General features: G+C 44.6%; 2 protein-coding genes across 7 annotated transcripts; both read left to right on the top strand.

Moving 5' to 3' along the window:
* The first annotated feature begins 502 nt into the window (after positions 1-502).
* LOC133886825 (disease resistance protein RGA5-like) lies at positions 503-16,855 on the top strand. 6 transcript variants are annotated; one of them, XM_062326687.1, is made up of 11 exons: positions 503-659; positions 753-1,533; positions 9,853-11,664; positions 11,770-11,894; positions 12,457-12,601; positions 12,758-12,801; positions 12,888-13,035; positions 13,143-13,790; positions 14,612-14,819; positions 14,859-14,884; positions 14,915-16,855. In XM_062326687.1, exons 2-11 carry the CDS (start codon positions 767-769, stop codon positions 16,614-16,616), a joined length of 5,625 nt encoding a protein of 1,874 aa, XP_062182671.1. In that variant the 5' UTR covers positions 503-659; positions 753-766; the 3' UTR covers positions 16,617-16,855. The 6 variants fall into 6 exon arrangements, with proteins under 6 accessions (XP_062182671.1, XP_062182669.1, XP_062182670.1 ...); XM_062326685.1 differs by having other exon boundaries at positions 14,612-14,884; XM_062326686.1 differs by having other exon boundaries at positions 14,859-16,855.
* Positions 16,856-18,613: 1,758 nt separating this feature from the next.
* On the top strand, positions 18,614-25,962 carry LOC133886826 (DEAD-box ATP-dependent RNA helicase 14-like). Its single transcript, XM_062326690.1, has 8 exons — positions 18,614-18,784; positions 19,136-20,712; positions 21,031-21,240; positions 21,888-21,956; positions 22,512-22,781; positions 23,309-23,659; positions 23,909-24,186; positions 24,320-25,962. Exons 2-8 carry the CDS (start codon positions 19,210-19,212, stop codon positions 25,704-25,706), a joined length of 4,068 nt encoding a protein of 1,355 aa, XP_062182674.1. The 5' UTR covers positions 18,614-18,784; positions 19,136-19,209; the 3' UTR covers positions 25,707-25,962.
* The last annotated feature ends 1,544 nt before the right edge of the window (positions 25,963-27,506 follow it).

Raw genomic sequence — 27,506 nt, forward strand, 5'->3', positions numbered from 1 at the left:
AAATTAATCATACAAATTCTAGGAGCAATCACCTTCTTCCAAATAACCCCTTTAAAGTAAAAAAAGAAAACTGAATCAGCAATGAGTCACTGGCTGCATCTTAATCAAGAAGTTGTTTCGTGGAATGTAAATTCAAATTTGCGCGTTATCTTAGTCAGCAAATTAAGTTGTTTAATGGATCTAAAAGGGTTGATTTCTGATTCTCTTTTATTTATTTTTGAACTTACAAATGATTATTGTTAACACTCCGGGTGTACAGAGGGAACAGGCTGGCAAGAATGTAAATTGCAAATGCTGGGGCTAGAGAGCATTTTGCATAAACCAGGGTACAGCTGTGAATATTGAGCTAAATCTTATATGTGAATCTATAATTTCAAGAAGATGCAGTGCTCCGCACGTAAAAGCGTCCTATACAAGTGTAAAAGTCAATGCACCACCAAAATAAACAAAATGGAAGGGACCACGATTTGTTAACTGCATCCGACCTTCTGCGTCCTCCTGTATCTATCGTAAGAATACAAGTTCAACTGTGGTGTTACGTTGTTTTCCCAACATATCCCCAGTTCCCCACAAGGCGAGCGCACCTCCTACCTTGGGAGGGAGGGAGGGGGAGAGAGAGACCTCATGATGGATCCTGCTCTTGAGGTGTGATTTCTCGGGTAAGTACAACCTCATGTGATCTCTGTCTGCTTCATCAGACCTGCCCTCTCTTACTCCTGTGTAATCTTCTTGTGTTTGTGTTCCGTCCGCAGGCAAAAGAGATGCGATGGATGATCCGATTACTTGTTCGCTCGGCACCATGGGCCCCCTCCTTGCGCAACTCCATTCATTGACGGATACCGAGCGGAGTCTGCCAGAGGGGATTAGTAAGGATGAGCTCCAGGGTCTCATACAAGATCTCAAAGAAATTTACACCTCCATCATGGATCTTGCAAAGGAGGAGGACCCTCTCTCCACGGACAAGTTCTGGATGAAGGAGGTGCGGGAGATTTGTTATGACGCGGAGGACTACTTGGCAACGGTGATGCACGCCGGCGCCAGTAACCAGATTGCACAAAATATCTCAGAGTTCAGGGCTCGTTTGGAAGATGCAAACAAAAGGCGCAAAAAACGCAAGCTTGATGATCTGAGGGCTCGTTTGAAGCAGGATGCGAGAGAAAGACGCGAAAGATACCAGCCCGCTCTGGATGGTTTCAAAACCATCGTCGAGTCTGTGCTACAAGCTCCTAATGCACGCCCTGACGAGCCCATGAATGAGCTCGTCAGGTTGCTAGCTTTTGACAGGGACCAACAGCTCAAGGTGATGCCTATCTTTGGATTTCCAGGTGTTGGGAAGACAACACTTGCAAGAAGATTATATCATCAATATGGGGGGAGGTTCCAGTGCCGAGCTTTTCTTCGGGTATCTCGAAATCCAGATCCCAGGAGGCTTCTCACCAGCATGCTCTCACAAATTAAGGGGTCACGGCCCCACGGCTCCCGTGATGTGCAGGATCTCACCGACAGCATCAACAAACATCTGCAGGGCAAAACGTAAGTATCTTCATCTATCCTGTACAAATGCAAAAGGTGTCCTCTTAGTGTGATATACGGTCAATAGTCAATCGGCCTGCACAATAGCATGGTCATACAACATGGTTTCTTCACTGCTATAGAGCATGTCATAAGTAACGCCCTATCAGTATTGGTTGTGCAAAAATCGTAACTGAAGATATATCAGTGCCGATTCTTAATCTCCTACACGCGTAAAATGAGTGAGCCGCTAAGAACCGGCACTGAAAAGGTCTATCAGTGCCGGTTCCATCTACAACCGACACTGATGTCTATCCGGACCGAAATTATAATGCAATCGGATTTTAGCTCCACCTCCTGCCCGGCTCTCTCTTCGCACCGGCTCTCTGTCCCTTATCTCCTCCTCTCGGTCTCTCTTTCCCTCTTTCTTCTTCCTATCACTACCCTGCTGGCTTTCTCTTTCTCGGAGGAGGCGACCGGTGTGGAGGGCTCGGGCCGACGGGAGCAGATCCAGCTCCGACGCCGCCTCCACCGACGAGTGGCTACCAACGGCGATGAGGAAGCTGCGCTGTTGTGCCTCCGACACCGAGGTGGCCAAGCAGCAGCACAAGCACAAGCACAGAGCAGCCTCAGGTGAGTGATTTCTTCTACCTGTAGCATCTCGGTGGCGAAGTAGTCTAATGCGTGCGCACCTTATGTTTCGACTAGCAGAGATGGAGATGATGAAGGAGAGGTTCACAAAGCTGCTGTTCGGCGAGGACATGTCTGGGATTTGGGTATCAATTTGTGTGGATTTGAGTATTAATTTGTGTGGATTTGTGTATCAATCTGTGTGGATTTGGGTATCAATCTGTGTGGATCTGTATCAATTTGTGTATCAATCTGTGTGGATTTGAGTATCAATCTGCTTGATGGGGATCAAATGTTAGAGGTTGTTGAGTTCTGGAGACTGTGTGAGATGAGTCGATTTGATTGTGAGATGTGTTTGTATGGATGAGATGAGTCAATTTGAGCATGACGGCGGCTGTGCGGCAGGAGCACGACGGCGGCGGTGGCAGGAGCGGCAACTGAGCCGGTTCTTTGAAGCCGACTCGTTTATTTTTTTGGCTCGGGAACCTTTTTCAGTACCAGTTGGAGGCATGAACTGGCACTGAAAATAACTTTTAGTGTCGGTTCCAGACCCGGCACTGATAGTCACTGATCAGTGACTATCAGTGCCGAGTCTAGAGTGTCGGTTGAAAAACCGGCACTTAAGCTGTTTTTCAACCGGCACTCTTATGCTTTTTTGCAGTAGTGGTTGCAAAAGAATTGTATTATTTTGAAGTCAAGCTATTCTTAAATAAAACAGGCAGATTGATTTATAACGATGGTTTTTACATGTTTTTATTATTAAGTTTTTTTTGAAATGTTTGAATACAATTCAATTAAATTTAAATACTCAAATTTATAATAGACTTGTATCGAATTCGGATATCGACGCCAGAGGTAGATGTCATTTACGCACTAGAGTAATCAAAACAACTATAGTTTTGCCCCCACCAAAAAACGGTTTAGATCATTTTCCTATCGATTACTGAGAGAATTTCTTGGATAGTTTTGTCTCTGAATTTGTTAACATTAACATAGTGCCTTGATTGTACAACTACGATACTTTGCACAACTGCTTTTTCTACAGCAGCTTAGAAAATAACCATACAACAGTGCAACAAACGCAAACTGACCATAGGGGTGGAGGCCAACCAAGGGCATTTACTCCAATGCAAGATGCTTATATGTGTGCTTAAGGTAGAGAATATAGCCATATCAAACACGCATATAAAGTCATTCTAAACAATGCAAGCACCTCTTTGTACATAGGTATTGTTGGGACACGAAAACGTGCCCGTATAGAGTGCGGCGAGAGCCTCTCCTAACAAGGAGGCTCAAGCTTGGGGATGTACACCGAGATCCAAGAGGAAGGAGAGAGTGAGCGGAAGAGAGTCTGTGGAATGTTTCAAAGAGTCGAGTCCCCCCTTCCTGCCCCTTGGGGGCTCATTTTATAGAGAGAAATTGCAGGAAAAATTACCATCCTGTCCTTAAAATTATGTTACAATTATGTACATATGAGGCTATTGCTGGCCATTTGCTTCTTTTACTTGGGCTATATTAATTTGGAAATTATAGTAGCCATTGTATATCGCCATACATCGTCAGGGTACCCATGGGCTAGGGCATTTTCCCCAACAGGTATCTAGTTGGTTGCATGCTCTATATTTAAGCGAGATGGAAAAAGATTATAATTTAAACTAAAAAGAAACTTAATCGGATAGAAAATATATGACCGGAAGGCATTCTTAAGATATCGGTTCACCTTTGAGTGAAATGTATGAATTAAATAGATATCATTACAATATGCTGACAACATCTAGCTGAGGGTAGAGCCATAGGTGATGAAAAACAAGGTAAATTTTAAGAAAACTCCTTATTTAGGATCCCTAGTTGTAGCCTTAAGTTTTTGGTCTCCCTGTATTCTCTGCATCTCAGTAATATAGAAAGTTGCGGTGACATCCTCCATGTTTAACTAGGGAACTAGAATGTGTAGTTGATGTTCGCACATCATTGTAGAGAAAGCCATCACAAGAATCATGTCTACACCTCAATAGATCTATAATCCACATCATTTAATCTTGCATTAGGATCCCTAATATCAAGAACTAATATAACTACACATGCAAATAGAGGAACACAAACGGAGGGAGATGAATGTGAAACATGGTCTGAATAAATGGATAAATTGACAAAAAAAAAAGCAATTGTAGAGTAAACCGTAGCAACAGTCTCTGAATTCAGACTCTTGGCATTATATTTGGGGCACTTCTCCTTACTCTTCAAAAAAGGCTTATAATTTTCTCATTGTACATACTCAAATCCACCCAGTCCAAATGGATATGAAAATCCTCTTGTCGGAAAAAGCACAACGTGTTCTTCTGGCTGCTTCTAAAAGATAGGCTAAACACAAGAGGCATGTTAAGAAGGAGAAATATGTTCTTGGATGATTATACTTGTGAGCTCTGCATTTGGCAAAGGGAGGATACATCACTTCATTCATTTCTGGATTGCAACTTTGCTCGAGCTTGTTGGGACTCTATTGGTATTATTTTGCCTCTTCAGATTCATGTTGCACAAATTTGGACTTATATCAAGTATAACATCAATGAACCCTTCTTCATGGAAATCATCATTCTCATGTGCTGGAGCATTTGGACAGTTCTAAACGACTGGCTTTACAATCAGACCGACCCAACAGTAATGAGGTGCAAAACCAGATTTCTCCAGGAGTTAAAATTGGTAATTCTTAGGACAAAGCAAAGCTACATAGGTCAGATTTTTCAATTGATAGACTCCAAACTGTAACCTCTTGGCTTCATTCTATTTTCTTCCCCCACTAATCTCCACTTTGTACTTTGTCTTCCTTTATAAGTAATATATATAACCTGTAGGGGCCCCGCCCCTCCAGTTTTCCTCAAAAAAAAAAAACAGTCTTGAAGATCACACACTCTGGATGGTGATGAAAGAAGGAAAGTTTGGTAGAATTTCTGCACACCTTCTCATTGATGTTTTCGGGTATCTATATAAAGAGATTAGGCAGGATTAAAGGGATTTGTTGCCTAACTAATATATAACAAATATGTGGCTAATCAATCCTAAGAATCCGCCTGTTGCCATGGATGGGTGATGCTGCTATTGTGATTGTCGGACAGGGAACAGTAGCAACCGAATAGGATTACATTCCAACAGTCCCCCCCCCCCCACAATGTCAACCGGGAGATGAGCGAACGTTGAGGCTGGAGCGGAAGTCGGTGAAGACCTTCGTGGGCAGTCCTTTTTGTGAAAATGTCAGCATACTGTAAAGGTTGTTTGCACATGTAGAACACACATTGCTCCGAGAGTGACTCATTCACAGATGAAATAGACATTGATTTCAACATGTTTTGGTGTGCTGGTGTTGTACCGGATTGGTGGAGAGGTACCCCGAGCTAATTTTGTGATAATAGACCATAATTGACTTTCTGAGAGGTTGGTGAAGCTCATGGAGGAGTTGGTGAAGCCGACATGCCTCAGCCACGGAATGATATAGTGAACCCCCACCGTATGATACACTGACTTGATCATCTAAGGCACCATTTGACAAACTCTTTATCCAATGGTACGGTGCCCCACCATATGATAACTGACTCTGGAAAAGTCCTGATACCTTATGTTTTCCTTTTGCCTTGACAGACTCACTGTATGTTACGATGCCCCGATGTATGATATGATGACCTGTTTTCTAGTGGGGTAGTCGAATTCAATCCTACTAAAAATCTGGTCTTTATGGCTTCTTTTCTTTGATCTATTAGGTATTCAGCTAGTTTATTAGAGTTAGCCAAATCTAGTGTGTGTCACCTACTAGGTAACTAACCTAAAGATACTAGATCAAGCTACTAAACGCAAACCCTCTTTATATTATAGCTAAAAGAAACATATATATCTACACAAGTGATACTCTCAACCCTCTTTAACCTTTATGCTTATCTCTTTGAGGTGTTTGGAACCCTAAGTACATCACATAGCATTTGTTGGGGAAAATGCCCCAGCCCTTAGATATTTAGGCGACGTACGTTGGGCCACTATAGTGATCATAATATCCCGGTTACCATATGGTATGTAAAGGGGGTGAAAGGCCAGCAATAGCCTTGCATGTACATAATTGTAATATAATATCTTAGGGGTAGGTTGGTAAATTCCCCTTCCCCTTCCCTCTATAAAACGAGCCCCACAAGGGCAGGTAGGGGACGGAGATATTTTTTCCTCTCATTACGCAGACTCTCTCTCTCTCTTCATCCTCTCCAAAAAAGGCTCTCAGGCCATCTTCAAGCTTGAGTCCTCCTTAGTGAGAAGGGCTCTCGCCATGTTCTGTTCAAGGCACGTTTTCATGCCCCAATAGATGGCACTGTCCGTGGGGAGGTTGATACAAAAAGCCATGAGAGGAAGGGAGTTGAGAAGACATCAAGAGAGCATAACATGTTCTCGGACTGGCTCATCGACTCGCTACTCATGCAAACATACATAAGCATAATTTATCAAATTTTGACTTCATTCAATTCAACACAAGGGTTCAATATGCTTAGATGCTTGCCTTGCTGCTCTGCTGGCTGCCTGATGCTACTCGCACAGAATTCGCAGAAGTGGGGTACCTCGGTGTCGCCCTCGCTCGCCTAAACTGTCGAATCGACGCTCTCTAAAAGAAATATGGGTGTAAAGCATAAATAAATGAACAATGCAAAAAGGATGCACAAAATGCATGCTCAAGTAATAGTAGAGCGCTGAGACTCGAAAACATTCGCAAAAGACCGCTAAGGGACTAGGGCTTCGAAGCGTGAAACCCCGGATAAGCTAACTTAAAGTGCACCAAGCCTTCAGTGGCTGGCGGTCAGACCGGCCCTGGGGTGGCGGTCAAACCGGCGGCCAGCAGAGAGTTTGGGGGCTGGCGGTCGAACCGACATTGATTTGGCGATCAGACCGCCCACCAACGGTCAAACCGGCCCTAGCAGCGGTCTGACCTCTGTATAGAGCCCTCACTTCAGACCTTCCGATCTCAACTGGCGGTTAGACCGGCCCTAGCGGCGAGACCTTCGGCGAGACTCTCGACCATGGAGGGTACCTAAATGCTCTATGGGGCTAGTGGAGTGTTTCTAAAGTGACTTAGAATACCTTCACCGAGCTAAACTCAAAATGCTCCATGGATTGGACCTAGGCTAGGTTGAGTTTTGAGCCTAAACGACACGGGGGGGGGGGTCGAATCGAGCTCGGAAACAACAGAAAAACAGTAGGGGAAGCCTCACCTTAGTGCATTGAAGCTTTCTAGCTGATGGGTTTGCTTCGGAAAGGCTTCGATTTGCGGATCGGCTCCCAGGGTGGTGGTGGAGCTTGAGGTGAACGGTGGGTCTCCGGTAAGGGAGAAGAGGGGGAGACGCTTGGGGAAGTCCTTCAGGAGCTCATGAGAGTCCCCTCCTCCGATCTCCGGCCCTCGAACGTGATGACAAAGGAATCCCTCTCCCTTCTAGTGTTGGGTGGAGAGAGAGAGAGAGAGAGAGAGAGAGAGAGAGAGAGAGAGAGAGAGAGAGAGAGCAAATGAGAGAATGAGAGAGGCAATCGACCACCTTAAGTCGAGCCTCTGTGTGCTGGCGGTAGGACCGCGTAGGGCGCCAGTCAGACCGCAGCAAGCCCACGTGGCTGCCACCTTGCAGTCAGACCGCTGGTGATCCCGGTCAGACCGCGAGAGGGGTTTTGTGTTGAATCTTTCTAAGTATTCCCGCTTTCCCTTCCCTTTCTTCTCCAAAGGATCTAGGGTTTTTCTAAGGAGCTCTAAACCATCTCTAGGGTGTTTGAAACACCTTCGAACTAAGCTTGCCGGACAATTACATAACAACACATGTGATAACACATGCGATAATGGTTAAGTGATGCTTAATTTTGACTTATCATTTTTGGGACGTTACAGCCGCGACGTTCTGGCCGGCCTCACCTCCATCAAGCATCGCCGTGACTACTTGCTGAGGGGGTTGCAGACTTCCTCCCTCAGACCTCCAGCCACCGCCGTGGGGCTCTGGACCGCACTGCATCCGTCGAGCCTCGCCGCGGTAGGTAGGGGACGGAGATATTTTTTTCTCTCATTACGCAGACTCTCTCAGACTGCTTCCCTCAGCCTCGCTGTCGACATCGCCTCCGGCCACCGCCACAGAGCTCTGGACCACACTGCCTTTGTCGAGCCTAGCCGTGGCTACCACTGAGGGGGTCGTGGACTACCTCTCTCAGCCTCGCCATCAACATCGCCTCCGGCCACCGCCGCGGGGCTCCAGACCGCACTGCCTCCATCAAGCCTCACCGTGGCTACCACTGAGGGGGTCATGGACCGCCTCCCTCAGTCTCACCATCGACATCAGCTCTGGCCACCGCAACAGGGCTCCGGACCGCACTGCCTCCGTCAAGCCTCACCGTGGCTACAACTGAGGGGGTCGCAGACCGCCTCCCTCGGCCTCGCCATTTACTTCACCTCTGGCCTCACCTTCTTTGAGCATCACCGCGGTTACCCACTGAGGGGATGGCTGGCTGCCTCCCTCAGCCTCGCCATCAACTATGCCTCCGGCCATCATCGCACCGCTCCAAACGGCCCTGCCTCTGTCGATCCTCAGCGTGGCCATTGCCACGGGTTCCTAGGCTACGCAGTCTCCGTAACCCCAACGCCGTCACCTCCGTTGAGCCGTTCGCGCCATTCACAAACCGTGCGGCCCTTGCTCCTGACCCAAAACATCCGCGCTGCAACGACCGGGGCCGCCTAGGGTATTCTGTTGTCAGAGGGGGCTGAAGCTAAATCTTTGAGCATCCGCTCGCCCCCTCAAAGCCTCGGAACCAGCGGATGAGGGGGTGCTGTTGGAGAAAATGCCCCAGCCCTTAGATATTTAGGCAACGTACGGTGGGCCACTATAGCGATCATAATATCCCGGTTACCATGTGGTATATAAAGGGGTGAAAGGCCAGCAATAGTCTTGCATGTACATAATTGTAACATAATATCTTAAGAACAAGCTGGTAAATTCCTCTACCCCTTCCCTCTATAAAACGAGCCCTACAGGGGCAGGCAAGGGGACGGAGATATTTTTCCCTCTCATTACGCAGACTCTCTCTCTTCATCCTCTCCAAAAAAGACTCTGAGGCCATCTTCAAGCTTGAGTCCTCCTTAGTGAGAAGGGCTCTCGCCGTGTTCTATTCAGAGCACGTTTTCATGCCCCAACAACATTCATAGGATTAACCCTTGCACCCTAGCAAATATGTTAGCCATATTGACCATGTTGATTTTAATCACCAAAATCACATTGATCCAATACTAGGGTTATTGATTTTTCAGCGGACTACAGCAGTAATGGTCGTGCAGTCGTGCATGATTTATATGGGTAGGCAGTGGGCAAGTGCAAGTTGCAAGCGATAGTGTCAAAAGAAAATGACTCCGGCCGGCCAGGATACTATCAAAGAAGCAAGGTGGCCAATGTGGTCGCTCAGACCAATATCAGCCGTGTGTGGATGTTCGGCTTTGGCCATAGTGGGTGATCTGATATGTTCAGCTATATTGGGTGATTTGTTCCAGTCCAATGGTATGTGTACGTATTGTTTAGTGACTTGTAACAATATAGGCCTTACATCTGATAGTAGAAGATTTCTGCTATAATTTATTCTTTCTTATTTTGATTGTATTTCCTTACCTTTTGTTCCTTTAGTTGATTGAAATATAATGTACTTATCGTGCACAAAAATGTTTTGCAGTTATTTCATTATAGTTGATGATTTGTGGGATGCATCAGTGTGGGATATCATCAGTCATGCTTTTCCGGCGGGTAATTGTTGCAGCAGAATAATAACAACCACACAAATTGAGGTTGTTGCTTTGGCTTGCTGTAGTTATTGCTCAGAGAATATATATAAGATGAGACCTCCCAGTAATGATCTATCACGACAACTATTCTTTGGTAATTTTCAAGTGATGAAAGAAGTGGTAAAACTTATCTACAATGATCTTCCACCTCATTTGAAGACATGCTTGCTATATCTTAGCATATACCCTGAGGGCTACAAGATCCGGAAGGATGATTTGGTGAAGCAATGGGTAGCTGAAGGCTTTCTCGGTGCAGTGGATGGGAAAGACATCGAGGAAGTTGCGGGGGGTTACTTTGGTGAGCTTGTGACAAGAGGAATGATCCAGCCTGCGGATACCAATGATAATGATGAGGTGGTGTCATGTACAGTTCATCACATGGTACTTGATTTTATTACATACAAATCCATGGAGGAGAACTTCGTCACTATTGTAGATTATTTTGCAGCAGTTACAGGACTTCCTGATAAGGTTCGTCGACTTTCCATGAAGTTTGGAAGTGCAAAAAGTGCACAGATACAAGGAAGCTTCAGAATGTCCCAAGTTCGATCCCTTATATTTTTTGGATTCTTGAAATGTGTACCTTCCATTGTGGGGTATAAGCTTCTTCGAGTTCTAATTCTTCATATTTGGACTGATCAGGACACAACGAGTTTTGACCTTGGTGAAATCTGTGAACTATTTCAACTAAGATATCTGAAGATTGAATGCAATATGACCGTCAAACTTCCGACCAACATTCTAGGGTTGAAATACTTAGAGACTCTTGAAATAAATGCAAGAGTAACTGCTGTTCCATCAGACATTGTTGATTTACAGTGTTTGTTGCACCTCCGCCTTCCGAGCGAGGCTGATCTGCCCAATCGGATTGGGTGCATGACATCACTTCGCAGTCTGGGCTACTTTAACCTCAGCACTAGCTCAGGAGAGAATGTGCTGGACCTCGGCAAGCTGACCAAATTGCGTGATCTTTATATAACCTGCTGTACAGATCCTGCTAACCGTCTGGTTACCAACATGGAACTTCTTGCCTCAATTCTGGGGGAATGCAGCAGCCTCAAATCTTTGGTTCTGGATGGTGGAGCTTCCTCAAGCATGTGCATTTCTTGTGATGATGGCTTGGGCAGCATGTCCACTCCTCCAGCCAGTCTTGAGAGGCTTACGTTGTCGCGGATTTGTATGTTTTCCAGCCTCCCCAGGTGGATTGGAAAGCTCGACAAGCTTTGCATTTTGAAGATTGCAATAGGAGAGATGTCAAGGGATGGTATTAATGTTCTCAAAGAACTCAATGCCCTCGCTGCTCTCTCGCTGTATGTCCAGACTGCCCCTTCAGAAAGGATCGTCTTTCACAAGGAGGGATTCAAATCTCTCAAGCACTTCAAGTTCATCTGTTCTGCACTTTGCCTAGCCTTTGAGAAAGGAGCAGTGCCCAATGTCCGAAGGTTCAAGCTCGGATTCAATGCTCAAACAATAGAACAATACAGCCCGGCAGATGCCGGCTTCGAAAACTTGACAGGCCTTGAAGTGTTCACTGCAAAAATTGGGTGTGCTGGTGCTACTGAATCCGGCAGAAAGGTTGTACAGTCTGCACTGGAGGACGCGTTTCGCAATTGTGAAAGCCATCCCGTCATCAATGCACTATGGGTGGATTGGATTTTTTATGGCGACAAAGAAATGAGTACGGTGGCTCAAACGGATAGTAGGTACATAAAATATTTTAAAAATATATATGTCTTTCCTCTTATTCTTCAGTATCTTCCATTAATTACTTTACCTCTACTTAACCCTGACCATGACTTCCTCTATAGTCTGAACAATGCCCGTCTAAAGAAGCTGGATGAGATTGTAGAAATCGAGTGGGAGAAAGTGTTTCGTGTAAAGGATGAGATTCTAAAGAAGCTGGACGAGTTATTTGTAGAGATACAAATAAGAGGTACCATGTTAACCTTTTTTTTTGTACGTCTTCATAACATTGGAGGTGGTGATAGTAGAATTAGGACTGTACAAGACCTTCACCAGTGTAAATTTTTTGGTATCTCCCAAGGACTGTACAAGACCTCATGTACAATAGGGTCTCCCTACCTACGTATCTATAGAGACTTGTGGGAGGAGTTAGTTTCTATTACATACATATACTCGACTAAAACTACTAGATACGTGTCCTTCTAAAAAAAGTCTTCTTATTCGGTATAGTCAAGTGTCTATACATGTATGGAATTCTAAAAACGTCTTATTATTCGGTATAGCCAAGTGTCTATTTGATGGGATATGGAATTCCTTCCCAATCACAACACAACAGTCCATTATTCCCCCTCAAAAAACAGTCCATTGTTCCAAAATAAAATTCATACTAATGGGCACAAACTGTTGCGTCTTTTTACCTTGAATTTTGGTCATGTTATTTTCTGTTGTATTCCCTTTACCCTTTTTCTGTTTGCCCTTTTTTCCTTTTGAAAACTTACGTGTCTCGTATCACTTATTCATATCCCATCCAGGGGAATATGAGAAAACGAGGACACAGGAGGAAAAATACAAGACTAGAGAAAAACAGGATGAGATCTTGGAGGGAGATTCAGATGAACAGCATGGAACTAAACAAAAGGGCTCAGGAAAAGATACAAGCAAAAAACCTGATAGCAGGTACATGTAATGTTTTTTTAAAAAATATATGGCTTTCTTCTTATTCTTCAGTATCTTCCATTAATTACTTTGCCTCCACTTGACAATCTGTACAATGCCTATCTAATTTTGACCCCAAACATAATTTTTTTAAGAGCGCTAAATGCTTGTACACAGGACTTCTACAGCATCTGAACCCTCTTCGTATGTGCAAAGTCAAGGTATCATTTTTGCCCCATTTCACACTTCATTACTGTTTTTGAAGAGATACTAAGAGGTACCATGTTAACCTTTTCTTTTACTTTAGGCGACAAAGAAATGAGTACGGTGACTCAAACGGAACAACCCCAGACTTTAGGAAAAGCAGATGTGATTACAAAGGGAAGCTCAGATGAACAACATAGAACTGGAGAAAAGAGTTCAACGGAAGACACAGACATACAAGCTGATAGCAGGTACATATAATAATTTTTAAAAAAATATACGGCTTTTTTCTTATTCTTCAGTATCTTCCTTTAATTATTTAACCTCTACTTGAGCCTGACCATGACTTCCTCTGTAGTCTGTACAATGCCCTTATAAAGAAGCTGGACAAGTTGGATAGTAGAGCAAGGGACAAGGATGAGATTGTATACATCGAGTGGGACAAGGAAGCGCTGACTAGGATGATAGAGGAGTTGGATAGTAGAGCAGGGGAGCTGATGGAGAAATGGATCCTGCAACTGCAGGACCTAGTCTATGATATTGAGGACTTCATAGATGTCTACAACGTAGCCAAATCATGGGCACATGCTGACTTTGATATGATCCAGCATTTGAAGGGTAGGACAGAGATCCTACGACGAGAATGGCAACAATGGCCGAGCGGAGGCATTGCTGCTGCGTCCGGGACGTCAGCTGGATCCACTCTCCCTGTGTATGCACCTGAACACGAGCTCGTTGGCATCGACGAGCCCAAAAGAGAGCTTATGCAATTTCTGGAGCTGGAAGCATATGATGAGCAATCAGAGAAGCTGAGGGTGATCTCCATCGTGGGATGCCGTGGGGTAGGCAAGACTGCCCTCGCAAGAGCAGTGTATGAGGACCCTAGTGTCCAGCGTGAATTCGAGTTCTTTGCTTGGGTTGTGGCGTCTGAGTGCAGAGATGGGAAGGATCTTCTGGACAAAATTGAACAACAAGTCAGTCAAAAATTAAGCGTGCTATGCGAAAGGTCTCTCTCTCTCTGATCTCTGGTACATATTAAATAAACCTACGTTTTCAGAATAAAATGAGTAAAAGTGTTTATTTGGGGTCAATTTCATTGAAATATATACTAACTGTACTTTTGGACTTTTACATAACTATAGTTGAAGTTACCTATGCGTACATTAGGCTAAGTGCACAAACTCAAGCTGGAACTTATTCCAATCGATGGAATAAAGTTTCATTTATCTTAAAAAAAAGTTATCTTACGGTTTTAGCAGAAGCACACATATCAATAAGCCATCCTGATGCATAAGATCATTACACATTTTTTTTAACGAGGTTCGGCCATCTTGCTTACGTCGTCACGACAAGACTATGGATGTTCCTCTCCATATCATCTGTTTCTATTGATATAGTTACACGGTGGTGTCCAATATTTATAGGTTCGAAAATATAGTGACCATTTTGCTTACTTTCATTGGCTATAATTTCCATAGTATTTATGAATTTATTATGCTCTGATATTAGAGTCAAAATCTTGCATATGAGACTTCTGGAAAAAGTAAACAAACATATATTACATGACAGAAGGAATGTATTGTGCTGACAAAACCTTAAGAGTAGTTGGTTCAGCGTCTTAAGTTAAGTGTCGATCTTTCGTGTATTGTTCTTTTCTTCTTGTATTATGCCTTCATAGTAAATAATAGACACATTGTTAATTTAGGTACGCAATGCCATTTCCCAAAAATATTGTATAAACTTTCGTAATTTACATATTCGATGGAACCAACAATGCTTGGCTTGTTTGTTCTTCTGAAAATTTAGTGTTGTATTTTGCTTTCCTAGGTTCCTGGTCGTCATCGATGAGCTGCAGCGAGCAAGTGTGTGGTACGATATACAACGGTACTTCAGGAGAAATCGTCGGGGAAGTCGAATAATCATCACCACAAGCATTGAATCAGTCGCCGCGGCCTGCACCTCTGGCAGTGGCAGTTACATTTACAGAATGCGAGGTCTTGGCCGTTCCGAGTCTGAACAATTATTCTTGAGAAAGGTTGGCCGATCCGAGCCTGAACAAGTATTCTGGAGTAAGGTTGGCAGGGGAAACATACTTTACAAGAAACATACTAGTTTAGAAGAAATATTCATGAAATGTGGTGGGCTACCACTGGCACTGATTAGCGTTGCTAATTATTTGCGTGAGAAAGGACAAAATCTGCATCAGCTTGAACTGGGACCGGGCGCCTTTGAGGGAGTGAACAGAGTGCTTATGCAAATCTACGACAGCCTGCCGGACAGTGGTCACAGGAAGTGCTTGCTGTCTCTATCCACAATTCCCAAAGGTTATCCGATCCAGAGGAAGAGCCTCATTAGAAGATGGATAGCTGAAGGACTGGCTGTTGGAGATGGCACGCTCAGTGCGGAACAAGTTGCTGGTAATCGCTTTGATGAGTTCATTGACCGGAACATCATTGAGCCTGTGCTGGTTGGCAACAATTCCAAGGTTAAGAGGTGTCGAGTTTCTCCTGTAATCCTGGAGTTCATTGTCGACAAAGCGGTCTCAAAAGACATGGTCGCTCTGATTCGCATGAATGAGCCTCTCGCAAACAAAAAAGGTGCCCATCCTGTCCGTCAATTATCTATTCAAAGGGCAACTAAAGGGACTGGCAGAGTTGCGGCGGAAATTGGATTGAATCATCATGTCAGGTCGTTGACGGTCCGCGATCGTTGGTCCTTTTATTTACCCTTTGATATCCGGAGCTGCAGGTTGCTACGAGTCTTGGACATGGAAGGTTGCCGGTGGATTAGAGACAGTACTCTCAGTGACATATGCAGGTTACTGGTGCTTCTCAAATATCTGAGCCTCAGGGGTACTTATGTTCGCAGGATCGCCGATGGAATAAGAAATTTATATGACTTAGAGACGCTGGACATTCGGGAGACGCAGGTGGAAGTGCCGATGGAAGTCATGATGCTCCCACGGTTGGCTCATCTGTTTGGCAAGTTTCAGCTTCCTCCAGAACTCGAAAATGCGGAGAGAAGGGATAAGCTGCAGAGATTCTTCTCAGAGGAAAGTAGACTGCAGACCCTGTCAGGATTTGTCATTGGTAAGAATAGTGGTTTTGAGCTCATCCTGCTTCACATGAGGTTACTAAGGAAGGTTAAGATATGGCGCACTGATGATATCAGCATCCGTACACGTCGTCTTCTTGCGTCCTCCCTCGAGAAGCGTATTACGGGAAACAGTGCCCTTGAGTCTCTGTCTATCGATTTCGGGACAGAAAACATGAACTTCCTCGACGACATACAACTCGAAGCTCCCTGCATGCTCAGCTCCATCAAACTGCGAGGGAGGCTAAGGAGAGGGAGGCTAATGAGACTGCCTAGTTTTATTGCATCACATCGTAGCAATCTCTCCGAGTTGCAGCTCTCCTATACTGGTCTGAGCCTCGAAGATTTATCCGTTCTGCAACACTTGCGTCGGCTGCTTTATCTGAAGCTGGTTGAGGGTAGCGATTTTGGCAACTCTATGGGCGACAAATTAATTGTGGAAAGCGGTGGATTCCCAAGCCTTCGGCGGCTTTGCTTTCAGGCCTTCGAGCTCCCCCGAGTGCATATTGTTAAAGGAGGCATGAGGTCTCTCACCTCTCTTCACCTGTTCTACTACATGGAGTCTCAAACCTGGAAACCCTCGGACTTCAATTGGGAAATAGAAAATCTCGAAAATCTCCAGGAGGTGGTGTTGCGTTATACTGTTAGTGACGAAGAATTGGATGCCTGGAAGAGTAGAGCAAGGTCGCACATAAACAGGCCGAAGGTAACCCAGCAACCGATTGAATACCTTTGGTAAGCAACTTTTGATGGGCAAGCCTAACGCAACTTTGAAACAATTGTAATTCTTCTGTCCGGTTGTAATCTTTTTTTTTTTGTGCTATTACAACTCTGTATTATTTTACCATAATGAATCGTATCAATGCATTGCTTGGCAAGTGTAAACAAGTGAACAGCTGCAACAAAATAAGACCAAGTTAACACCATCGTTATACTCGCAATACTAGTTAACACCAGCGTTAGACCTGATGGTTGTGTAACCCTTTGTTTTCCCCATTGTCGATGAAATACATGCACAACGCGTTCTGAAAACAAAAATATCTCACCATCGACCAAGCCTGGAGAGCTTTGTCCTTTTGGCCCTGACGATCTTTTGAGTTGCAATGTAACCTTAACTAAGTATGGAGTCATGCCAGGGCGTCTCCACCAATCAATATAAGCTAGCTATAAGTGTATCGATGCCATTTTCTTTTTTGCTTATGCTGATGAGAGAATAAATTAAGATTGCCAACAATGTCAACTAGCTATAAGCGTATCTATGTCAATTTTTTTTTGCTTATGTGGAGGAGAGAATAAATTAAGATTGAGAAAATGCTAGCTAGTAGTTAGTAGATGGTAAACCCATTCAGTACAACAATTACAGTCTATTGTATGTGAGTCTATATTGATTTTGAAGATAATGCTATAATTTGACTATTAGGGAGATTATCTATAGTGTAATCCATCGATGACATATACAACTTTTATAGGTAGTAACTATCTATATTATTGGAGATGCTTTTATCCACGTTACAGAGGATGACTAATTACTAGTAAGCAAGTGATTGCTAGCTAATTATCTAGCACTCAAATCTCCCTTTCTATTTCTGGAATTAACCCGTTCCCTGGCTTTCCGTTTCAAGCCAGAAAATATATTCAAGTCAATAGTTCCAAAATAAAAAAAATCAATTTCTTTAAATATTTCAGGTAACAAAATTGTTTCGATTTAAAATTTTCAAGTCCAAGAAAAGGTTTTAACTGAAAATTTTCAATTCAAATTTCCAATAAACAATATTTCTAACTCAAGATTTTAAAAAACTAAGAAACTTCAACTACAAAAGTTTTCAATTTAGCAAAAAAACACACAAAGGAAAACTGAAAATAATTATAAACAAACTAAGGTTAGGACCTCGGTGGTGGCGGCGCTCCAGTGCGTCATGCAGCACTCCACCATTAGGGTGAAGGTAAGCTCCGTTTGCTTCTCTGACACAGGTGCGCGATGGCTCGCACGAGCTTAGCCCCTCCTCTAGCGTTCCATAGGTGGTGGCTCGAGCTCTCCTACTCTTCTGCCGGCTTGGGTCCATCCCTCCTTCGACGAACTATATGTGCACGAGAGAGACGGAATATAGAAGGGGAACCGGGAAAGGAAAATCCTATTTGTTCCATGAGATAAAAAGGAAAGAAGCCTCTGGATCACACTCACTTGAGAGATAAGGAGCAAGAACATGTACATGAAACAAGAAATTTTGCGCGTGAGACTAGGTTTGGATAGAAGCATAATGACAAGCAAGACACCAATAAGCGATGCACTGGTACCATATACGACGGCTATTTGTTTCGCGTTATCAACAGAGATGGACCCAGCATAAAAATTGAGCGAAGACATACCAGTGACTAGGCCTTTGTAACTTCATAAAAAAAAGGCTAAATCCACTGAAAACAAGAAATTAAGTGGGACCTGTGCCCTCGCTTACTATACGCTGATCCACCCATGGCGTTATGCTGCATTTAACAGTTTGCAAGGTGAACAGTGAATAAACCCTCGATGGAGATATGAATCAAACACGAACTGCATGAGCTCTCCTCTCCGTTTTCAAAACCTATCCTGTTATACCGAAAGGTACAACGAGCTTGAAATCGGACGGCTCACGTAAGGTCGAGCCTCTCCCAAGGGTCTATTCGTAAATAATCGGACAAATCGTTACGTGTACCATAAAAACAACAAAGCCAAGGTGTAATTAGCAAAAAGGACGAGCTAGAGGGAAAGAAAAAAAAAAAAATCGAGGGCAAGCAGAAACGATTCTCACTCCCCTTCTCCCCGGCTGCTAGGGTTTTATCCCTCTCGCTCTCTGCTCCCGGAGGAGGCGCGGGAGGCGTCTCGCTTCGATTTCCCCCCTCACCGACCCATCGATTCCTCCTATCAATCTGGTAATCCTCGACCCAACCTCTTGCCCGCAGATTTGGTTGCGATTTTTTTTTGCCTCTTTCGATTTTTCTCGAGGGTTTTGCTGTTGGTGGTTTTGGTACTGCACAAATTTGGATTTGGTGTTCCTGGTGAGTTCGATTGACCATTGGTGCGGTAGCCTTGTGGTTGGGGTTGGGTTTCAGTTCGGATTCGGGGTGTAGGGCTGTCTGCGTATCGATTCAGATAGGAAATTTCGTCGCTTTTGGATTTAGGATTTCACGGATTTGGTTGTAAGAACAAAAGAGAAGTCTTGGTCAGTGTTATTGTTTTGAGCAAGGTGATTTCTAAAGCCAAGATCTTTTACTTATTTGCAGGGCGGTCGCATTATGGTTACGGCATAAGAAGGGAGGCATTGGGAAGAGAGGCAAGAAGAAGACTCTCGCTGGACATGGCGGCTCCAGAGGCCGCCGCTGCCGATTCATTGGGTCCTCGGTTTGCTCCTGATGACCCAACACTCCCTGCGCCCTGGAAAGGACTAATCGATGGCACAACGCTGTACTACTGGAACCCTGAGACAAATGTGACCCAGTATGAGAAGCCGGCCGCAGCTGCACCTGCACCTGCACCTCGCTTGCCGGTGGGTCCTCCACCAACGATCCCTACACAGGTTCCAGAATCAGCACCAGGGGCTTTCTTGCAGCCTAGCATGCAGTTTGGCCAAGTTGGGCAGGCGTTGCACCAGGAACGACCTGGCCAGACAGGTTATCCTCAGGTTGGCCAGCTTGGGCAACAGCAGCAGCAGCAGCCGCAACAGCCAGCCCAGCAACCACCGTTTCAGCACATAGCTCAACATCAAGCTTCCTTTCAGCAAGCACAACAGATACCCTATCAGCAGCAGCAGCATCAGCAGATGCCGCAGCAGCCACCTCAATACCCCAACACGCATCCTCAACACATGCCGTACCAGCACGGTCCTTATATGCAACCCCAGCAGCAACAGCCAGGCTCACAATATTTATGTCAGCCAGACCAGCAGCCACAAATGTCGCAAACTGCCTATAATCAAGTTCAGCAGCCACCGATGCCGCAAGCTGCCTACAATCAAGGTCAGCAGCCACCAATGCCACAACCATCCTACAATCAAGGTCAGAAGCCAGTAATATCTCAATCTGCCTTCAATCAAGTTCAGCAGCCACAAATGCCGCATGGTGATTACAATCAAGGTCAGCAACCGCCTGGAATAAGGATTCCTCAGAGTCAAGTGCAACATCCTCAACAATCTCCGGGCTTTCACCAACCTGCCCAGGCTTCACAATTGCCCCAAGTTTCTCAATCTCAAGGACTTCAAATACCCCTTCAACAAGGTCAAATCCAGCATGGCTTGCACTTCACACCTCAGCACGGAAAACAGCCACACCATGGTCATATGGGTGCCCAGCTAAGCCAAGTGTCACATGGGCAACAAGGTTCATTGTTGAAGGATGATGACGTAGGGGGTCATGAAGGTAAGCAGACTGGCCTTTCAGTACCACTTGGTCAGCAGCGTTGCCAAGCGCATCTTCCAAACCAGCAGTTACCTTCTAGTCATCAACATCCTGGAGCCCGTACTCAGCTAAATATATCTGGAGTTGGAGGGCCGTCATATCCTGCAAAGCATCTTCTTGGTGGATCATCTCCTGCTCAGACAAAAAACACGAGTTTTATGAGCTCGCCTGCACAAATGCATCAAGGCGGAGTCGATACAAACTACCAGCAACAATCGGTTAGCAGCCATGCAGTTCCAAATCATATTGGTCCGTCACCAGTTCGACCTCCAATGGGTTTTGAGATGGGTAATAGTGAGGGCCAGTTTGAAAGAGATGACGCTCACTCTTATGGAAGGTTTGATGGAACAAATGCTCTCCAGCAGCAGCCAAAGCTCGCTGCTCTCCCAACTTCACAAAATTCACTGGTAATAATCTGTCATGCATCAATGTTAAATCTTAATGAATTCAGCTCCATTCTTTGTGTTACTTAAAGAAGTTCATATCACGCCAGTAAATTATAAAGTTTCCTGCTACACTATAAGGCCTCCCGAAAATTATTTTTGCCCAGCATATTATTTTGTCTGGTATTTGAATGGAAATAATTGGAAAATTTCTGGCAACCGTATTCAATGTATTTTGCTTGTTGTGTAGTGTATTCAATGCTTTCTATCTGTTTTCTAACCAGTTACCTCAATTCTGAAGTTCTTACCATTGACTCAGTTTTTAATAATCTTGTGCTGCAGGACATGCATAATGGCCCACCGTATCCTCAGCCAGACAATTTTGGTGGTTATAACATGGAACCTCCATATTTAGTGCCAAATCCGCATAATCATGGTCCATTTCCTAGTGAAGCTTCAATGAGGCCGCCATCCAGAATGTTTGCTCCCCCAGATTTGCCTCGCATCTTTTCAGCTGATGCATATCGTCAACACCATGAAGTCACTGCCATGGTGAGGAGTTAACTAGATGGCTATATTATGTAAAAAAATTAAAACACAGTTGAAAACTTAAATTATTATCCAGATGCTGTTTCTCATCGTATTGCTGCTTCTTAAAGATTCTGAAAATACTGTTCCATGTGTGATTTAACATGTCTTTTAATACATTATAACATTTACAAGACAAGAGAGAGATTATTTTTGTAGCATACATAATTCTGACATTTCAAGTGTGATGCATACATCTCTGATTAATTACAGGATCCAAATTGCCACTACAGAAAAACGAAAGAGAAGGAAATATTTTTACAATCCTGTTTAGATATTCTACTTTGCTATGCATAGAGAAATATATTTGGATTTGAAATAATGCTTGCTCAATGCTGTGATTGACTTCTCTGTATTCATAAAACATGGGATTTGCAGTTGGCCATAGTTTAGTGTGACCTGTTGCCTTATGCACAAGTCAGTAAAGTTGACAGGGTGATGACCGAGAAGCTCAAAATCCCTCTTGTGGTGTACAAGTTCATACTTTATATTTATACTGTCATCTATTGATTTTTTCTAGTTGAACTTCTGTACCAATGTTTTATCCCCCCCTCCCCCCTCAGTTTTGATAAAGCTTTGTCACATGCCATCCTGTTTCTTAAAATATCCAGGGTGAGAACGTTCCTGCTCCATTTATGACATTTGAGGCTACTGGATTCCCTCCAGAGATCCTGAGAGAGGTATGTTTTCTCTTGAGTTGCACTTTGCTACTACTGGTGGACACATCATCAACATTGTTGTTTCCCTCTTATATTTCTTCACCTAGAAATTCTTGTCAGCATGGGCCACCAAATAAGATTCTTTAGAAGTCAAAGTTAGCTTTCTGGCAGTAACCACATCATGTGGTATTGCTCATTGATGCAGCACAAGTGACAAATGATATGCTGTTGTGCTGCATACCCTAGTTTGACAACTAGTTTTCATCTTCTGGGTACTGGAGTGATATACTTAGGGCTATTTTCTGCTGACAAGTATTGGGAGGATTGATGTTCTTTCAGATTATAAAATGTGGCTGAGGCTTCCTGCTTCTTGTCTCTGCCACTGTGAATCAACAAAGAGCACCATCTTCATGCCTTGAGTTGCTTAAGTAAGCAGCCATATTCACTTAGGATAGAATTAAGCATCTTTCTCACTGTAGATAACCTTTTTTTTTTACTTGGCATGGATTACCAATCATGAATTATCTGCTCCAGATATGCGTGTACTTATGATGCTTATTCATTTGGTCATTTCAGATCCACACAGCTGGCTTCTTAAATCCCACTCCAATTCAAGCTCAAACATGGCCTGTTGCGCTGCAAAACCGGGACATAGTAGCTATTGCCAAGACAGGGTCTGGGAAGACTCTGGGGTACCTAATTCCTGCTTTTATACATCTGAGAAGATGCCAAAACAATCCAATATTGGGCCCTACAGTTTTGGTGTTGGCCCCTACCCGTGAGCTTGCTTCACAAATACAAGATGAAGCATTGAAGTTTGGTCGATCATCTAGACTCTCCTGCACAGTAAGTTGTGAGCTGTTTTCTTTTATATGCGTGTGTATGCTTTTGCTTATCTTGCAGAGAAAAAGCATTGGATCTCAGCTGATTATGATTACATGTATAATGTTTGTCTTGTAGGAAAATGCATAGCTGACATTTAAAAAAAATAAAAACAGCAAGAATGCTTGCTATTGGCTTTACAGTTAGACCCAAGTCTGGTTCTTCACAAAGTTGATGTTACCTTTACCCTTCTAAAAGGCAGTGCAGCTTAGGTGGCCACCTAGGCTCTAGGCTGGTCTCATCTGCCTGCCTATCACCTAGCGCTTTTTAGAACATACTAGTCAGCTTAATACTTGGAATCGAGTCTGGCTCTGAACAAAAATTGCTGCTGGTTATAAATTTAATTCCTCCTTGGAGAGGCCTTTCATGAACCTGTGCATGAAATAAGATTTTTTTATTTAATTTCCTTGTAGAATATTTGCATTCTTTCTAGTATTCTGTTACTTTATGACATGTCACATTCCTTATGTTGAAACCATCTTTTTTTTCAGTGCCTGTATGGTGGGGCTTCAAAGGGCCCTCAGCTAAGAGAACTTGAGCGTGGAGCAGATATTGTGGTAGCAACACCAGGACGTCTTAATGATATCCTTGAGATGAAGAAGATTAGCCTCCATCAAGTTTCATTACTTGTGCTTGATGAAGCTGACCGCATGCTTGACATGGGTTTTGAACCACAGATACGGAAGATTGTGGATGAGATTCCTCCTAGTAGGCAGACTCTGATGTACACTGCCACTTGGCCAAAGGAGATTACAAAAATTGCTGGTGATTTACTGAGAGATCCTGTCCAGGTCAACATTGGCAGCATTGATGAACTTGTTGCCAACAAATCCATCACACAGGTATTCATATGGCCAAAATTCATATGCTTGTTTCTTTTTCATACTGGATGCTTGCCTTGATTTTGGATGCTCTAGTCGTGTCTCTCACAGTGGGCTGATTTGTGTTCAGAGTTCCATTAATGTTGAAGTAGTTCAAAAAGTGCATTCTTTAGCACCTAATTTCAATGTGTTGGCCTTTATCTGTTATACTATGTGGCCATTTCTTCTTTAGGATGATCCATTTCTAAGGCTCTCCCTGTATATATGCAGTATGTAGAGGTGATTCCGCCAATGGACAAGCAGCGACGATTAGAGCAGATTCTTAGAGAACAAGAAAGAGGCTCAAAAATCATCATATTCTGCTCAACCAAGAAAATGTGCGATCAGCTTTCTCGTGGCATTGGTCGCAGTTTTGGTTCTGCAAGTATCCATGGTGATAAATCTCAGGCTGAAAGAGATCATGTTCTCAATCAGTTCCGAACTGGCAGGGCTCCAATATTAGTAGCCACAGATGTTGCTGCTCGTGGGCTTGATGTCAAAGATATCAGGTGAGGCTTTTTGATTGCCAGAGGTTTAAAATCTTCTGATATTTAATATTATCTTGCTGAACAAGTGCTTTATGATATGCTTATTTGTTGATTGTCTTTCCGTTACTCATTGCCACTCCATGTGTTTCTTCAGAGTGGTAATCAATTATGACTTTCCAACTGGGATCGAGGACTATGTGCATCGCATAGGGCGTACTGGAAGGGCTGGGGCAACTGGAGTCTCATACACTTTCTTCTCTGAACAAGATTGGAAATATGCTGGTGATTTGGTGAAAGTCTTGGAAGGTGCTAACCAGCAGGTCCCTCCACAGCTGCGAGATATGGTTGCGCGAGGTGCGCCTGGAGCTCCAAGAAACCAGGCTTCTGGAATGAGCCGCTGGGATGGTCCTGGTGGCGGTCGTTTTGAACCTGGTGCTGGTGGCCCTGTTAGTTATGGTGGAATCAGGGAGGGCCCTGGAGGCTTTGGCAGTCGGGAAGGCCCAGGTGGGTTTGGTGGTCGGGAGAGCCCTGGAGGGTTTGGTGGCTGGGAGGGCCCTGATGGCTTCGGTGGCCGGGAGGGTCCTGGTGGCTTCGGTGGCAGGAAGGGTCCAGGTGGCTTTGGTGGACGTGAGGGTCCTGGGTCGAGTGGTTTTGGAGGAAGAGGGGGCCGAGGATCTGGTGGTTTTGGGGGGAGAGGTGGAGCAAGCCCTGGTGGCTTTGGTGGTCGTAGTGGCAGGGGTGATTCTCCTGGTTTTGGTGGGCGTGGCAGGGGTGATTTTTCTGGTTTTGGTGGACGTGGCAGGGGTGATTCTCCTGGTTTTGGTGGACGAGGTCGGGGAGATTTCTCTGGTGGACGTGGTGGGAGGGGGCGTGGATTTGGCGGCAGGGGACGTTCTGACCGAGGTCCACATGATCGGTATGTCTCAGATGGACGGGGAAGATTTGATGGCCGCAGAGGATTTGGTGACAAGGGTAGGGATAGGAGCTATAGCCGTAGCCCAGATAGAGGCCGGTCGCGAGGCTATGACAGAAGAAGTGATAGTAGGAGCCTTAGTAGGAGCAGAAGCCGCAGCAGGAGCTGGTCACGTAGCAGGAGTCGCAGCAGGAGCTGGAGCCGCAGCCGGAGCCGTAGCAGCAGCCGGAGTCGCAGCAGGAGCAGGAGCCGTGACCATGGTGCAGGATTGGAACGCAGGCCCCGGGCAAGATCCGGTTTTGATGTGCTGCCACCTTCGACTGGAGCCGGACCTGCATTAACCGGACCTGGACCTGTGCCTGTGTCCGTACCGGTACCAGGACCAGCCATACCTCCTGTTTCTACACTCTTACCTGCACAATCACCTGCCGATACATCTGCAATGTCACCAATGTCGCCTGGTGGCCTGGTCCAGGAGGCTCCACCGTTAATGGTGGGGAACAGTGGCAACTTTGGCAGTGCACAGACCGATCAACCTTTCCGAGGGACTGACGTTGCAGTACCCAGTTTTCCTGCAGCCGAAACATTTCCAGGCCCGGCAGTTCAGCAGGCAGCTCCTGATGTATAATGAGATTAATGATCACTATTGTACTGCCTGTTTTTCCGCTCTTTAATCCGGTGTACGATGGAGAATGAGTTTCCTGACGAACAGGGTATGTCCTGGTCGTTTTCGATGACTTAATTGTCTTTCTGCATATTTCTATGGTCTCTTGGAGATGATGGTTTTGTATGGTCTTGTTTGTGCCGACAAGAAGAAAAAGAAATCGTCTATTGCAACAATAATCTGTTGAGATATCTTTAACATGTTCATCTTTTGGTTTCCATTTTGTTTATTTTTAATTCTATTCTTTCAATTCAATCAATTTCTGTTTGAAACTGTCTGAGCTTATAGTCGCTGCAACCAATTTGGCATGCTTGCAGACACTGGTTGCGCTAGTTCATCTTTGTTCAACTTTTTGTAACCACCAAGTATGTGCTGAGTAAATTGGATGTAAAAGAAGCACTCGATACTTCCACTGCTACAAAAGATTTGAGGTTGAAACTGAACCCGAGAACCGGGAGGATAAGAAAACTAGCAGGCATCTAGGGACAAGCATTGTATCTTGGAACCAAGTAGTCACGAATGGATGAGCTTCAGTAGTACCAGATCGTACTGAACAGTCAGCCAACTAAACTCTCTTGTTTTAAAATCATGCAGGAGTTGTCTGATCAGTCGGAACGTTCCCATGGCTGACAATACTTCGGGAAAAGCTTGGCGCAAGTCACAATAAAATGCAATATATTCCATGTTAAGGGCCCATGAAACGTGTGGAGTAACTATGCCACATATAGCTACATGGACAGGATCAGAATGTTTTTTAGACACTGGTAAACATGATTTATTCGATATACTAGACAGAATTCAAATAAAATATCGATAAACATGACAACTTTTTTTCAATCGGGGTCCATTGGTAGACCCGTCTCCAACGGTCGATTTGGAACATGATCGATTAACATGCAGGCCAGGCTCAGCTAGCAGATTAACATTCTTCTCTCTTCCAATCAACTCGTTCTGCATACAGGCTAATTCAGGATACGAACGTGACCCTTTCGATCGATGAATTGAATCGACCGTAAGAACTTCACTTCAGGTACGTTGCGTTGTGTGGCACGTCATTATTTGACTCTTTTCCGTTCGACTGTCACCGGCCATTCTGGCAAGCGTGCACAATTCATGTGTTTATTCGTTTGGATATATAGATAGGTATCTGATCCAATGACCAACTCCTGCGTATGAGCACGTGCTATCATACAACTAGAAAAATAGACTAGTAAACTGGACAACACACTATTAATGATTATTCCATATATTATTTAGGCACGGCAGAACAATCGAAGTAGATGGAAGATCCATCACACGATGTCTGACTGAAGCATGCAAGCAGCTAGCTCTAGATACACTAGATAGAGCTTGAATGCATGGCGACCGATATCACGCTCGCTAGCATTATTAAGTTGACGCTAGCCTTAGATATACCAAGGCGTAAACAGCCAGAGACATGGCAGGCTAGCCGACGACCGGCGTCTGGGCGACGGTGAGGTCTTGGTCGCGGTGGACGAAGACGCGGACGCGCTTGTTGTCGGTGCCCGGCGTCACCCTCGCGCCGACGAAGATGACTTGGGTATACACGTCCGGCCGTTGGTTGTGGATAATTGGGATTGCCTCGTGGTCAGGCTTGCCCACCAGTTCCGGCCACGACGACTTCAAGACACCCGGCATGTCTCTCCCGATTACACTGCCAATTAACGACAAGCATCAGTAATAATTCTACGACGCGTGCATGGATGATCAGTAGAAATAAAATGCACTGTCTTTTTAAATAAT

The sequence above is a fragment of the Phragmites australis genome, chromosome 12 (assembly GCF_958298935.1).
Source record: "Phragmites australis chromosome 12, lpPhrAust1.1, whole genome shotgun sequence".
Classification (NCBI taxonomy): domain Eukaryota; kingdom Viridiplantae; phylum Streptophyta; class Magnoliopsida; order Poales; family Poaceae; genus Phragmites; species Phragmites australis.

Coding starts and splice junctions, on each gene's coding strand:
- LOC133886826 (XM_062326690.1), top strand. CDS start 19,210: ATGGCGGCTCCAGAGGCCGCCGCTGCCGATTCATTGGGTCCTCGGTTT. Junction 20,713..21,030: donor CAACTTCACAAAATTCACTG/GTAATAATCTGT, acceptor CTTGTGCTGCAG/GACATGCATAATGGCCCACC. Junction 21,957..22,511: donor CTCCAGAGATCCTGAGAGAG/GTATGTTTTCTC, acceptor TGGTCATTTCAG/ATCCACACAGCTGGCTTCTT.
- LOC133886825 (XM_062326684.1), top strand. CDS start 767: ATGGATGATCCGATTACTTGTTCGCTCGGCACCATGGGCCCCCTCCTT. Junction 1,534..9,852: donor AAACATCTGCAGGGCAAAAC/GTAAGTATCTTC, acceptor AATGTTTTGCAG/TTATTTCATTATAGTTGATG. Junction 13,036..13,142: donor GACATACAAGCTGATAGCAG/GTACATATAATA, acceptor CTTCCTCTGTAG/TCTGTACAATGCCCTTATAA.